Below are 15,343 nucleotides of genomic sequence, written 5' to 3' on the forward strand. Positions count from 1 at the left end.
AAGTGACAAAACTTTCTCCAGATTCAATATAAATATGGAGGCTTATCTGAGAGATAAGAAACTGGAAGATCAAAATGTTCGTAGCTATAAAAGCAAGTTACATCATTTTTCCACCTCTTGGCTAAGGTGTAGAAGAAGATTAAATAAGTAATCATAAGACAGACTCCAGAGACCAACCTAAGTGTTTAATCCCATGTGAAGAAAATTCAGATCCAGCACTGGCAGCTCTAAATATGTGCTTATGAAACATCAGCTGTACTTAGGGGCATAGTACCCATTCCTACTACTAAAGGAGAGTTAGGGGCCATCTGGCAGGGGCAAACACACATTTAGTTAGTAGTTGGGATGAGATGATTTGCAGTATAGCAAAGTTAAGTATAGTTGTACCCAAAGACCTTTGCTTCATTGAGAAAGAATATTTTACTACATTAGAAAAGGTGGTAGTTACTGAAATAACATGAAAATTCTTATTCTTTATTACTAAATACTCATAAAATTCATATAGCATCAACATTGAAAGTTAACAAAGAGAAGACAAATTTCAGTGATTATATGCAGATTATATTTACAAAGAAGGCAGTTGAAATAATGAAAAACCCAAACTGCACATAGAAACAACACTAAAGATAAAGTCAACAAATCAATTCAAGGAGACGTGAAAGTATGTGAACTTGCATGATAACACAAATGCCTTAGATTCAACAAGCAGCGAAAAGGAATCAAAGCATAAAGCATATGTTTCCCTTAAAACATAGAAGATGAAGGGATCCCAGCATCCCAGAAGCAGAGGCTAGGGTATCCCTACAAGCTCAGGTCAAATTTGAATGGATAGTGAGTTCCAAGCCAGCCAGGGTACCAGGGAAAAGGGAGAGGCAGGGGGCAGGAGTATCATCCATGCAGTGGGAGAACATGGGTCAAGCCTAGTGTCCTGGTTGGTACTATAGAAGCAAAATAAAGCAGAGCCTCATTGGAAGTCATGGTTGCCAGATGGAATGGGCTGACATATAACAACAACAACAACAACAATAACAACCACAAAACAAAGCCAAAAACTAGAGACACAAATTGCCCCATCTTAGTTGATTGGGGGAAAAAAAAGTAACAACTAAAGTATATGTAGTAGGCAGTGTTAAGAAGGTATCTGGGGAGACCAGGCCTAAAGATTTTTATTTCATCTTTTTATGTTTGTAAGAATAACAAGACAAAATATTATTACCAGTTAGACTTTTGTTTTGAATTCTTGTGTCATTTACATTTCAAGTTAATAATTTAAGATATTTATACACACACACACACACACACACACACACACACACAAAACCCCAAGAGAAAGTAACCATCTCTACAAAAAACAGACACTGAAAAAGTTTGTCACTAAGACATCAGACAAGCCAGTTGTGTTCTACCATATAGGAATCAGAGGCTGGCAAAGCTGTGAGTTTGAGGCCAGCCTTGTCTACCAAGTGAGTTCTTGGACATTCAGGGCTATAAGGCTTTGCCTCAAAAAGCAAACAACAAACAAACAAAAACCATTAAAATCTATTTATGTAGATAGCCCTACATTAATTGTTAAGTGATCCATCAGGCCACAATGAAAGAATAGTAGACAGCAACTACAACCCATATTAATAAATATAGGGCTTTATATATTAATAGAGGCAATTACTTAAGTAAATATGAATGCTAGTATTATTGAATTTTTGAAATGCAATTGGTCACTGATGTATTTATGTATAGTGGGAGAAGGAAGAGTGCTGAGGGAGACCTTGAACCCATGATTAATCTGCCTTAACCGCCTCTGTGCTGATATTCAAAATACATCATAGATTGTATATAGTCTACTGTGCTAAAGAAGATCATAGAACAATTACTACATTGTCTTCTATGTCCCTTAATGAACTTCAGTCCTTCCTCCCCACTGCCCCTCCCGGGCTCTAGAGATCCCATTATTCCTGTCCATTCTTCTGTAGAGCTGATGTCTTGGTTTCCACAAATGAATGAGGACATGTGGTATTTGTCTTTGTGTCTGGCTTGTTTCACTTAACATAATGCTGCTTAAAAATGACAGGGTTTCGTTCTTTTTTAGAAACAAATAGTACTCCATTGTGTAAATATATCCACTCATTCCCTGAAGGACATTTAGGTTTATTAAATATTCTGGCTATTGTGTTGTGATAAACACAGGAGTGTAAAGTTCTTCCTAGTATGAATTCACTTCACTATAATCACTTTTATACTTATAACTGGCTTAAAGAAATGTAGGAGATAATCATTACAAAGCTATATTAATGTGAACACAATTTATAAAGATGTAATTAGAAGCAATGACTACGTGGATAACTTGGAGATGTAAAAGCAAGTGTTTGTATACTACATATTCAAAGTAGGTTGTTATAAGTTTAGAAGAGTAATTATACAGGAAAGGAAAAGGAAGAAGGGAGTCAAAATAATATACTAACACCATATAATTACATATAAGGAGTTACTTTAAAGTAAAAGTAAAAAGTGGTACTTGATAATGACTAAGCTTTGGTATCTCCTCTATTCCTGTCAATTTACATATATTACAAATAGCTATCCAGTTTGATCTGACTGTAGCCATTTTGAGCATGACTATCATGTACCCTTTAGTAACTCTGGCTTGTTTCCTCATCGTGGTATAAATAAACCAAACAATTGGAATGGTATGTGGAGCTTTATGACCAAACCCTGGTCCCATCAAAGCCAAGAATGTGCTGACATCTTTGAAATTATCTCGACATAAACCAGATACTTTCCCACTTAGATGGAGTGGATTTTACCCTGCCAGCTACATAAGCCACCGTCCTTTAACCTGACTCACAGCGGTCTGGAAACAGGTCCCCTCGATAGCCTGACAGCACTCTACTCTGCTTCTAACACGTCCAACTTTCTTTCCTTCCAAAGCACATTGAGTCTGGTTTCCTGTCATATACTGGAACTGAAAGCCTATTGAAGCACTAATCTCCACGAACAAAGAAACTGGCTGTATATGAAGACAAGACCTTTAACAAGGTAGTTAAGTTAATGAGGCTATTATGGTGGGTCATAATCCAATCTGACATCGGTATCTAAAAAGACACAGGACATCAACATGCACAGGTCAAGCAGCAATACAGTGGCAACCTGCAGCAAAAGAGGAGTACTGAAATAGCATCCAGAACTACGATAAAATAGCCTTAGGCTGCATGCAGTCACCAAATCCAAGCACTATAGCGGATCCCAAAAAGTACTTACTGGCAGGAACCAGACAGAGATGCCCCCTCAGGGACTACGAAGATAACATTATCAACCAACCAAACCCTCCAAAACTCCCATAGAGTAAACTTTTGTGCACACTTTGAGAGGCCTACTGATCCAGTTGCATGTGTAGCTGAAGATAGCAGTGTCTGGCATCAATGTGAGAAGAGGCTTTTGTTCCAGAAAGGGCATGTTTTCCCAAAGTAAAGGAATGACAAGGCAATGGGGTGGAGAGGGGGATCAGAAGGGAGTGCACCTTTGTGAAGGCAAATGGAGGGGGAGGGAGCATGGGAGTGGGGCGGGGTAAAGGGATAACATCTCAAAGGTAAATACAGAGTATCTAATTTAAAAAAAAGAAAAAAATCTTCAAGAAAAAAAATAACCTTAGGCATCTTTTGTTAAAATATACACATTTAACTATTTGATAATTAAATTTTACATTTCATATTATATATCCTTAAAAATATATCACTGAAAATTTTGAGAGTGTAACCACAACTGAAGAGATTTTAGTGTCAATATACTATTGAAATAAACAAAAGGTGGTAGTGAATTACTGAAGATTTTATTTTCTAGTGAGTAGACATACTAGAGAGATTAGTTTGCATTTCTATGGAAAAACCACTTGCTAGAAAATAAATTCTATTAGGTGACTGTATACATTCTGAACTCGGCACAGCCCATGCACGTTAAGTCTAAATGTTTTATGAGTCCTGGTGTTTCCCAATCATGTTCACGGCAGCTACAAATCTATCATACAGAGTCATTTCCATCTACGTGTGGCAGTCACCGTAGAGCCTCATCGCTGCATAAAGTGCTGAGCATAAATGGCAGATGAACGCTCACACGCTGGGCATCTGTTCTGCTGAGCTCCCCAAAAGTTCTCTTCAGAGACCACTGAAGGAGGGAGAAGTGGAATACCACCTTCCAGGAACGATATGGCTGTTCGACTCATAGGCTCACAGGGGCTCTCATTTCCTGAAGACATGAACGTGACCTAGCCTGTCAAGGTTCCATGAAAAAGGAAAAAGGCTCAAGAGCCGATCCAGGAGGGGAAAAAAATATATGGAAGGAATTAATACGAAAGAGAAAGCAAATCAGTGGGGCCACAGAAAGTGTCTGTGATCAAATGATATGTATGTATAAAAATCTTTATTTTATAAACCAGTAAGAAACTTTTAAAATGAGTCACTTATCATCAATGTCTATCAAGTTAGAACACTTTGACGTTGAGTGGCTTTTGTATAAAATTTTCATCCTAAAAAATTAATAATTTTTTTAAAGCACACATCAGAATTTATGATGTCAAAATCAGGACTAAAATAAAGTTTTAGTAAAGGGGCTAATAAAATTCTACTAAATTTCCGTGTACTTTTCTGGGAAATAATGTTTAATCTATAGGTTTGAAGTCCTTTTATCACACAGAAATGAAGCCAATATTTAATTGTATGAATTTCTGCCAGCTTCTTTATGCTCCGTTCAAATATCAAACACTTCTGGAAAAAACTGCATCCAAATATCTGTTATTTGTCCCAAATAATTATCTTTTTAGAAATAAGGGTCTTGATAAGGGTCTTAAACTTGTAATCCTTCTACCCCAGTCTCCAAGTTTGTATTGTATTTAACAACTAGTATTTATGTGTTTCTGTCTGTTTATAGACAATGATTGTTGATTATCTTTTAGGAGCTGGAGATTAAACCCAGGGCGTCCCACATGCTAGTCAAATACTCTTTGAGCCACTGAGTAATAAATTAAGACCAAAGGCATTATTTAGGTTCATATGCATGATGGCCTTCTTTTGTGTTTTTCAGGTTGAAAATTATATGAAAGAGTTGAAAGGTGGATAGAAATACATTTTTTAATGTTTAAATTAACCTCATTTTATTTTTAAAAATAACTAGCAAATAAAGAAAACGGCACACTGAAATTGGGTGGTCTGGTTAATTGCAGCTGTTAATTTTGGTATGTGAAAATATGTTTTAGAAACCATTAATATTACAGGTAAGAAAAATCACATTTGCTTTTCACATGTTCTATGCAGGATGAACATAAAATGTTGCTTTTGATAAATATGAAGTGTGAAGATCGGCCAGAAAGATGGCTCAGCAGGTATGAGCACTAGCTACTCTTAGAGGACCTGGGTTTGGTTCCCAGAACACAAACGGGGGTGGAGGTGAGGGAAGGGGCAGGCTCACATATAGAAACATATGAAAAGAAATAAATCTTCAGTGACACTTGGTGGCATACACCGTTAAAGCAGTACTTAAGGCAGAATCATGAGAGCAGGACTCTCTCGAGCTCACTGTGGTAAGCTGCACAGTGAGATCCCGTCTCACAACATATAGAAAAGTACAATGACAAAGAAGTGTGCGGAAACTGCTAAAGGCTACACTTTTACTGCCTGTCAAACATGCATGAGACTAGATTTATATTTGAACAGGACATTGAGAAATATGTTCATATATAGCTGTGGCTCTATTAAAATCTTCAGTGTGGTTAAATAAATCAAAATACATAGGGGCTTTAGGAACATTTTTTTTTTTTTTTTGACATAATCTGTCACATCACTTTAAGTATAAAAAATATGATTACTGGTAATACAAGACAGAATAAATCTACACTGTAACCAAGTCAACACAATCATTACCAAAAGTGTTCCCAACCCTCTGGAGTCTGATGGGGAAGAATCCCAAATGTGACCTTTTACAAAGGAAGATCTTGCCTGAGGAAATGCTGTCTCAGAAGCCGTTAGAGTACAACCTTCTGGCTCATGAATGTGACTTTACGTTGTTGATACCTATGGTATGACTAAGCTAATTCACTGTGCTGAGTAAGTGCCGGTTCACCGTCAACAAACTGCTGACTGAGCAACAGCTGTCTTTCATGCTACATGTCTGCTTTCGCAATCTTTCTGGTGCCATGCCCAACCTGCATTTTTTCCCGTTAAACTGTAACCCTGTTGCACCAGTTTCTGTCCCAAATCCAGTTATCTTTGTGCTACCATGGCCACATCATAGTCACGTAAGCCACATGTTTTTGTTAATATTTGGATCTTGGTTTTGTTGAGACTGTTGTGTGTCTTTTTGTAACTTAAAAATACACAAAAGGACAACAGTATTAAGAATGTTAAAAGGCAATCAACGATCAATACAAAGCCCATAATTTAATGACAAACACTAATTTTTCTATACTGTACTTGCCTTGACTTCCAGAAAGATTTAAGACCAATTCGGTTTTCTCATTTATTCAAGTCAAGGGTTATGCTGGTACTGCATCAGGACCAAAGACTCCAAGACTCTAGATATGTTTTCCAGACTATATTTTATGAGGAGACAGGTACCTTAGGTCACTGTTTCCTCACTAAGATGATGACTAACACAGATGGCAGATAGTCTACTAACAGCTACTCAACAGTGAAAATGGTTCCTGCTATCAGTACCTGCTGGAAAACCTGACCAACTCCTTATAACAGAGTTCACATGAATACAGTTTCTGAAGCTATATGCTAATCCTATCCTCATTATAAATCACAACCTGAAAATGAACGTAGCTCACCAATCAGGAAGAAAAAAAAAAAAAAAAAAAAAACAGACAGAACCACTAGAAAAGTAAAAATCCAAAGAAAATATTCAATTTGACTGAAAGCTAGAATCATGGGAGAAGATGGCAGCTCCGATAAGGCAGCATTCTTCATGAACAAGTCAACTTTAAATTGCAAAGATCAACAAACTTTGCTGTTTTTATCTTTCTCTGAGTATTAAAAAGCTGTCTGCATGTATGTCTGTGGATGACATGCATTCACTGAGCACAGAGGCCAGGAAAGGGGGTCAGATGCCCAGGAGATGGTTGTTTGAGTCACTTTTTGGATGCTGGAAACTGAGCTCACTCAGATCCTGTTGAAGAGTAGCCAGTGCTCTTAACTGCTGAGCCATCTCCCCAACCACTAGATTAAGGAAATTCATAAAGAAGTCCTTGAGCATGCTAAGCACTCTACCAATTAAGCCCAGGGCTTTTTCTATGCATTTGATTTTAAAAAACAAATTATACTTCATATTATACTTCATATTTCCTATGTTTTGTATATTGTGTAGATACAGAGGCCAATAGAAACTTTCAGGAACAGATTGTCTCATTGCATCATGTGATTCAAGGGACAGAACTCAGGCTGTCCAGCTGGGAGGAGAGTTGTCTTCACCCTTTCAAGTATCTAATGAAAAGGTTGGGAGAATCTCACATTATGACCACAGACGGCTTTTAACTTCAGCTTTGCCTACTTTTGCCTCCTGGGTACTAACATCACAATACTGGGCCACCCTCCCACACCCCCACAACTTGCAACAGTGTTTTTAGAATCTCAATTTAAGATAAGATTTTGCCAAGTTTTCTACCTATCCTCAAATTCACCATGTAACCCAGGCATGGGTTCAACTTGTATTTCCTCTGGTTCATCTAAGCAGCTTGTATTACTGGCCTGGCCACTTACACTAGACTTCGCTTCTTTTTGCTGTTTTTATCTTCAATTGATCTGAGCTCACAATAGAAATAAATCGACAAAGACAGTCTTAAGCCATTTTATAATAAAAACCATATTTAAAGTTAGTATTTACAGCTTTGGTAGGCAGAGTAATTAAAATGTACATTTAAATCAACTAAGAGTTAATAAAAATGTAAGAAGGGAGGAAAGGAGAGAGACAGCGCTCTGAAGCTCTGGATTTTATTTTCAGCTTTGCATTTCTCCAGTCCTTGACGTTAATTAGAACTCAAAGAGAAAGCATAGGTCAACAGACAAACAAGAATGACCCTAGTCCATGAAGACTGAGCTATGACGAGAAGGAGTAAGAGACCAAGTTAACTCTCAAACTGGGGCTCTTGCCCTCTGTGCTCTGGCTCTCTTGCTCTCCCTCTTGTCCCCACTCTCTCATGTGCTCGTGGCCTCTATTCTTCCACTTCTCTCCTCCCTCTCTGCCTCCAGGACCCTGGTAACTGCCCCATGACTTGAATAAACTACTCTGGACAATAAAAAACAAACAAACAAAAAAACAAACTTTCAAATTGTAGCAATTAGCTTTTCCATACCAATTGGAGCTTGAAAATTAACATTAACTCTTAACATCAGATTTTATATTGATTCAGACTATATTTCAAAATTTGTTTATTTCAGTATCTACTGAATGCCTTGAACATTTATAAACATATAGATTCATAATCAAATGAATATATACATGTTTATAAATACATAAAATACACTCAAGACACTGACAACTGAACAGATGGATATTGGGCCAGCTTTGATGGTCCATGCTTTCACTCCCAGCACTCAAGAAGCTAAAGCAGGCAGATCACTAAATCTGAAGCTAGCCTGGTCTACACCAAAAGTTCCAGTCAAAGCTACATTGTGAGATCCTAGGTCAATAGAAAAAAACAAAAACAAAAAGATATATATTCTTATCCACATATTTATATAATGAAGAATGTTAATAACTTATAGCAACATCTGTTCTCAATATCGAGTGACATACAAAATTAATAGAATTCTGCTATGTTTGGAAATGGGGTCATATTGTGTTTCCCAGGATAGCCTCATACCCATGATCCTCCTGACAGGCATTCGCCTGTAAAATGCCTCAAATTACAAGTGGATGTAAACACCTCTATGCACTGAAAAGATTCTTATTACATTAACTGACTTGGTGCGTGTTATTCCAGTGCTCCAGAGGTAAAGTAGTATGAACGCCAGAGTCTGAGGCCTACAAAGTTCACATTGTGATTTCTAGGCCAGCCAGGTCTATGGAGAAAGACTCTGCTTTGATATAACAGAAGGGAGCACTGAGCCACTGAAAGATGGCGGGATGAATTTGGCAGGGTAGTTGACATTATAAAAAAACAAAACAGACAAGTCACTTATAAAATGAAAATTAGAGTTATCTATGAATTAAGATCTACTATACAGTAACATGTAATAATAACAGTAATGAATAAACATACTGAATTGTTTCCAAACTTAAAGTAATTCTTATTAAATGTTCTGTTAAAAACTCAAATGAAAACAAACACTTTTGTGACAATAAAATTGGAAAAGATAACGTGAAATAACCAAAAGTTTAGAATTATTTTGACGCATTTTCATTTTAAATTTTAAATTAATTAACTAACCTGAGCCACTTTCATTGAATTCTGCGTAGAGCCACCAGCATGATATTCAACTTTGAATTTTTTTACAAGTTCATCAAACCTACAATAAAAGCACAGTAAAAGGTAAGTTTAGAATGTCTGCTTTCACAACCTGCAAACTTTTCTAAATAAATATAATTAGTGGGATCTTAAAATTATATATTTTCATTCAAGAAACTAATTTCTTCTGTAAATATATAATTTTAAGAATTTAAAATATATACTGTCTAAACTTAGCCACTATACTAAATAGAGTAAATTTGCAAAATAAATGTCACATGTGGCATGTTGGCCAAAACATATTTAAAGTGAAAATACTGTGGACAGGATGGTGTATGCCTTCGATCCCAGGAGAAGAGACATGAAAGAAATGAAAGGTCATTCAGGTGACAGAGCAAGGTCAAGGACAACCTGGGCTATAGGACACTCTGTCTCAAAAGCAAAACAAGAACAAAAAGCTTCATCTGAGAATTATATGAAATTTAAGAATGAGTATTCTTTCTTATTCATACAAGAGTTTTCTACAGGAAAAAAAATGCCCTTGTAGATATCATGAAAGATCTGAAAATTATACCTTTATTTCAAAATAGAGGAGGAGGCATGCCTTTACTTCTAATTCCACATGTTGCTGAGTTTCAAAGATTACGTTTTATATAACATGAAAAAATTTGAAAATTAGAAAGAAATTTCAAAGGTACAACAAAATAACATTTTCTAACAAAAATCAAATGTAGGAAATAGGTAGTTATAAAAAACACAGTAAAATATGAATTTTAAGCAATGTATTTGTAAAACTATTTCCACTTTGAGCTCAGAGTTAAATTTAAAAGTTTGAGCTGAACAGGCTGAGAAAGAAATTAGAGTATCGACACCCTTCAAACTAGTCACAAAGAATATAAAATACCATGGTGTGACCCTAACCAAGCAAGTGAAGGATCTGTAAGACAAGAACTTCAAGTCTCTGACGAACGAAATTGAAGAAGACCTCAGAAGATGGAAAGATCTCCCATGCTCATGGATTGGGAGGATCAACCTAGTAAAAATGGCCATCTTGCCTAAGGCAATCTACAGATTCAATGTAATCCCCATCAAAATTCCAACTCAATTCTTAAGAGAGTTAAAAGAGCAATTTGCAAATTCATTTGGAATAACAAAAAACCCAGCATAGCAAAAACCATTCTCAGCGATAAAAATATATCCATATCTGCTTCGCTCTGAGGAAAGCAAGTGCAGTACTAGGGAGAAGAGAGGCCTTGAAGACCAATGAGTATGTAAAGCTGCAATTAACACACTGGCTGAGTACTAATAAATATCTTGAGATTGTGCACCACATACAAACATGAAAAGTTATCGAGTGCAATGTTCAAACGTAGGAACAGTGCGTTCTAAAACTAGCACTGACTTCTGGGGGAAATGAGACTAGAACTGAAGGATCTCCAGCCTACGGCCAGCATCGGCAAATGGTTGACTATAGGACTGCCAGGCAGCGACTAAATGACCAAGGAGACAGAGACTAACAATGTTAGTCAGATTAAAAGCCCTTTGCCACTGAAATCGAGGCACAAGTACTGATGGAAATAAATGCAGAAGAGTATATTACAGAGAAGTTCACCTCTCCAAAAGCATTTATTGTTACTATTCAAGGCAGGTTGTGTGAAGGTCCGTGATTCATCAGTTTAACAGATGAAAACGGATGTGAGAGCAAGACACAGTCATTTTTGCTTGCTCTCATTAGGAAACAAAAACAAACAAACAACAACAATCCCAAATTGGTCATTTCATAGGATTCCCAGTTTCCATTTCATAAAGTTAGGATGAAGAATAGTAAATGATTTCCGGTTAAGTTTTATTTGACAATAGAAATCTGCAGAGTTAAATAATATACTTTGTGATATACGAGTTAGAGAAGTTAGCACTCAAGAGTAAATAGCACTTCAAATCATAAAGAAAAACACATGCACAGAGACAAGAATGAGGTGGAGAGGTGGCTCTGTGATTAAGAGCCCTCTCTGGTCTTCTAGAGGACCCAGGTTTGGTTTCCAATGCCTGCATGGCCCGCTCATAGCCATGTTACTCCAGTTCTAGAGTCTGACACACTCTATAGGCTTAGGGGGACAGGCGTGCACAGCACACTTACATGTGCACAAAACAGCCCTACACACAAAATTTAAAAAGAAGAAAACAACAGCCCCTTGGAACTGACCATACCACTAAGATATTCTGGAGAGGCAAGGGCAGTTCAAGGCCAGTCTAGGTGACACCTTTGGGCTCAGCAGCTGTGAGCACTTGCCAGAAAGCCTAAGTATTTGTGTTTCATCTCTGTGACCTAACATGGAAGGAGCGAAACAAAAGTCATCATTTGAACTCTATGTTTTGTATGCATGTGCACACACAAAACAATAATAAAAGGAACAGTATCTGTGGTGAGTCTATATTTATTCACTATAACTTAGAAAAGCCATCAAGGGGCTGTTTTAATTCTACAGATTTTGATAGTAACAGAAAATGAAGGTATTTCTTTCTTTTTATTTATTTATTTATTTTATTTTTATTTTTTGGTTTCTCAAGACAAGGTTTCTCTGTATAGCCCTGGCTGTCTTGAAACTTGCTCTGTTGACCAGACAAACCATCCTTCAAAACTCAAGATACCCACCTGCCTCTGCCTCCCAAGTCCTGGGATTAAAGATGTGTACCACCTACGCTTTACTCACTTTTAAGACATGGCTTCTAAAATAAGTTTGCAAACTAGCAAGTCACAAGGGAAAGTTAGTAAGAAACTTTAGGAGCACCAGCTTTCTTTTCCGGTATTCCTGAGTAATAACAGTAACAAATCCGTAAGTGACTATGGCAGAAACCTCGGTCAGCCAATCAACCAATCAGTGAGTGTAGCTATCATCACTATTAGTTATAGGAGAATCCACATTGAAACTACAACGTGATGCATTGTTTTCAGTAACAACGTGAAGGGACATGACACTGGTGGAAAACTCTGAAAAACAAGTGCTTGGTGGTCCCTTGGGAAAATTTAAACATGTGATTACCATAATTCAGGCATCTCAGCAGTTACTGTGCTTTTATTATTTCAAAAATAATTCGTAAATAAACTAACTGATATGCCCATAGGAAGGAAACTGTTACATAGTAGGAAAAATTAACAACTGGAGTTATGGATCGCCTCAGAAAACACTCACTGTAAGCTATGTGAAAGCAGCCAGACGCAACAGCGGGCACACAAAACCATTCTTTTTCTCTGGCTTTCTGGACACACAAAACAACAGGGGTTAAGACCAGATGCCATAAAAGAGGGTTCTGAAGAGAAGCTAATTACAAAGAAATGTCTTAGAAAATAAAACGTTCCCCATTTTGTTGATGGTTGCACAGTACAGATAACAAAATTTAAAATGTTATACATGAGTTAATTTTTTATGTACACTATACTTCAATGTATGTTAATGAACTTGACTTTAGAAGACACATAAAATCCTTAGCACTATCCTATTTTTTCCCCTACTTTCCACTAATAAAACAAAGTTTTCCTGGCTTGTCCTCTATTATGGACTTCTGAGACCATTTCAGTGTGTGTAGAAAGACTGAAAACCTTAAGCCCACAGTCAAAAACTCACCAGTGCTTGGCATTTTTCATCTTACAGAGAATTAAATGTGTAGCTTTTCTGAACCCTACACTGCAGACATTTTGGGCTTCTGTCATTTATAACACAGGAAAGTGGAAACTTCCTAAGAAGATGAAGTATGTGTCTCCGAGATCACATAAATGCTTTGGTTCAGAGTGCCCAATTCTAATCCAGTGCACTGACGGAGTGGAACGGGAAGTCCATCAGAAGCCTGATTCTGCGGTCCAGGACAAAGTGTCATTCCCCATGTGAGACAAGTTCCTAAATGGGATGGATCAATGATCGTGCACTAGAAAGGGGACCTGCTTCAAAAGCCCCCATCCAAAACAAAGGTCTGATGCCAGTAGCTGAGTTACTTGTTTAACAAGTAAGCATGTCTATTTCTGACAGACATCTTTTATTACCTTCATTATGAGTCTCAAAAACTCTCTAAATATTTACTTTAAAAAGCAGTTAAGATGATTCAAATGCAATATTGTTCTCAGGGTGGCCTCATAAGCACTGTGCAGCTCCCAAGCCCTATTTTGTTCAACTTAACATCAGGTTATCAATTAAAACAGCAGATGAGAAGGGGTTTTTGCTAACTGGAGTCACAGAGCAGAAGAAAGATGCAGAGAAAATTGGGGTTCCAGTATAGCTGTTCAAGGAAGCTAACATTTTAGACTTTTAGAGTAAATTTTAATTGAAATTCAGTAAAAACACCTTAACTTTTTGTTTTGAATTTTTTGAGACAGGGTCTCTGTATATGGTTTTAGTTGGCCTGGAACTTACAGAGATCCACCTGCCTCTGCCTTCTGAGTGCTGGATTGAAGGCATTTGCCACAATGCCTGGCTTTAATTAATTCTTAATTAGTAAATTTCCTACTGGCGTGGCATAAAGCGACTTCTACTCGAAATGAAGGATAGTATGATTATAACCTATGAAATGTCACCAATTATTCTCTATGGGGAAAATAAGAATTACGAAGAGAAAAACGCACAAAGAGCGAGGCCACACAAGTCCCACCTCTATCTAAGGGTAACTGCTTTCCGTTTTCAATGAAACTAAAGTCGCTGTTCTATACTAAGCAGGGGAAGAAAAACTCTGGTGAGCAGAGAAGGGAGGACGCATGCACACTCAGCAAACATCTGAAGAGAGGACATCTCATGTTGCAGTGACTTCCACAGCATACAAGCGAGCATTGATAATTTAAAACAATTCAATACATATGAGGAATAAGACAATTAAAATCTTCACAGAAAAACTCATCAAAGACGTTAGCTTCCTTGAGAAAGCATTCATAACTCCAAAGTAGAATTTTCAATTTTCTTTCCTAAACATCTCATCTAAACAAATAATAAATGTAAAACACCAGTAATTCCAAACAGGTTATACTTATTAAGACCAAATGTTAATAGAATAACATGGGGGAAGGAATCCATAAGCAAATTGTAAGATTCAAAGCTTTGAAATCTTTTACCACAAACGTTGAAATGAGGTTTAAAAAAATTCACTCCAATGTCAGTCTGATAAAAGCCAAAGGAGCATTCCCACATGTGCTTATATTTAAGGATATTTGAAAAGGATGGAAAAAGTAACAGTCGTTCAAAGTTAAAGTTAGGCTATTAGTTCACGAGGATTATAATTAGAGGCATTTCTCTATCTTCTAATGTTATTTTCTTTGATAAAAGTTGGTTTTAAGCAAGTTAGATAAGCCGATACTCTACTCAAGTCTAACGTTTTTTATGGTTTAATTATTCCCATTTATAACTCTGGAGATGGAGGTTTTTTAAAGCATGTGAGATAATCAAATATACTGTTGAAAAGCACTTTCTAAGAATAGATGATTAAAATGATTGCTCCTGAATTTACATAAATGACATGTGCCTTAGGTTTCAACCTATCATAAAAACATATAACTAAATTCCACTAAACCCATTTACAATTTTCATTAAACAGTAAATTGTTTGACATTTACTTTTAAGCCATGCAAGGAAAAGAAAAATGGTGTAGGAAAGTGATCCTCGAAATGACATGTGGCGTCTCCGGGTAAGCACAAATGACATCCTATCCATGGGTAACTCCACAACACAAATTACACGCTCTTCTCGTCTTTCTTTATTGGTTTCCTTTCTGCTCTTGTTTTTAATCAAAGCCCACGGTTAAAGTGGGACAGGCTTTCTCCGATCACAGACAAGTTCTAGAAATCTATGCAATGGATATGGAAAACGGCTGAGCAACAGCTAATCATTTTTCTCTGTCAAACTTTAAAAACAAATCACTCATCAGAAACACTCAGGC

The 15,343-nt window shown here is 36.9% G+C and overlaps 1 protein-coding gene across 3 annotated transcripts in view; it reads right to left on the reverse strand.

Moving 5' to 3' along the window:
• Positions 1 to 15,343, reverse strand: part of ADK (adenosine kinase) — a 374,447-nt gene that overhangs the window by 254,491 nt on the left and 104,613 nt on the right. For all 3 annotated transcript variants that reach the window (XM_080926022.1, XM_080926020.1, XM_080926021.1), the window contains exon 4: positions 9,413 to 9,491. In XM_080926022.1, the coding sequence (XP_080782148.1) occupies positions 9,413 to 9,491 (79 nt within the window). The remainder of the gene's footprint in view (positions 1 to 9,412; positions 9,492 to 15,343) is intronic.

The sequence above is a fragment of the Micromys minutus genome (genome assembly GCF_963924665.1).
Source record: "Micromys minutus genome assembly, chromosome: 12".
Taxonomy (NCBI): domain Eukaryota; kingdom Metazoa; phylum Chordata; class Mammalia; order Rodentia; family Muridae; genus Micromys; species Micromys minutus.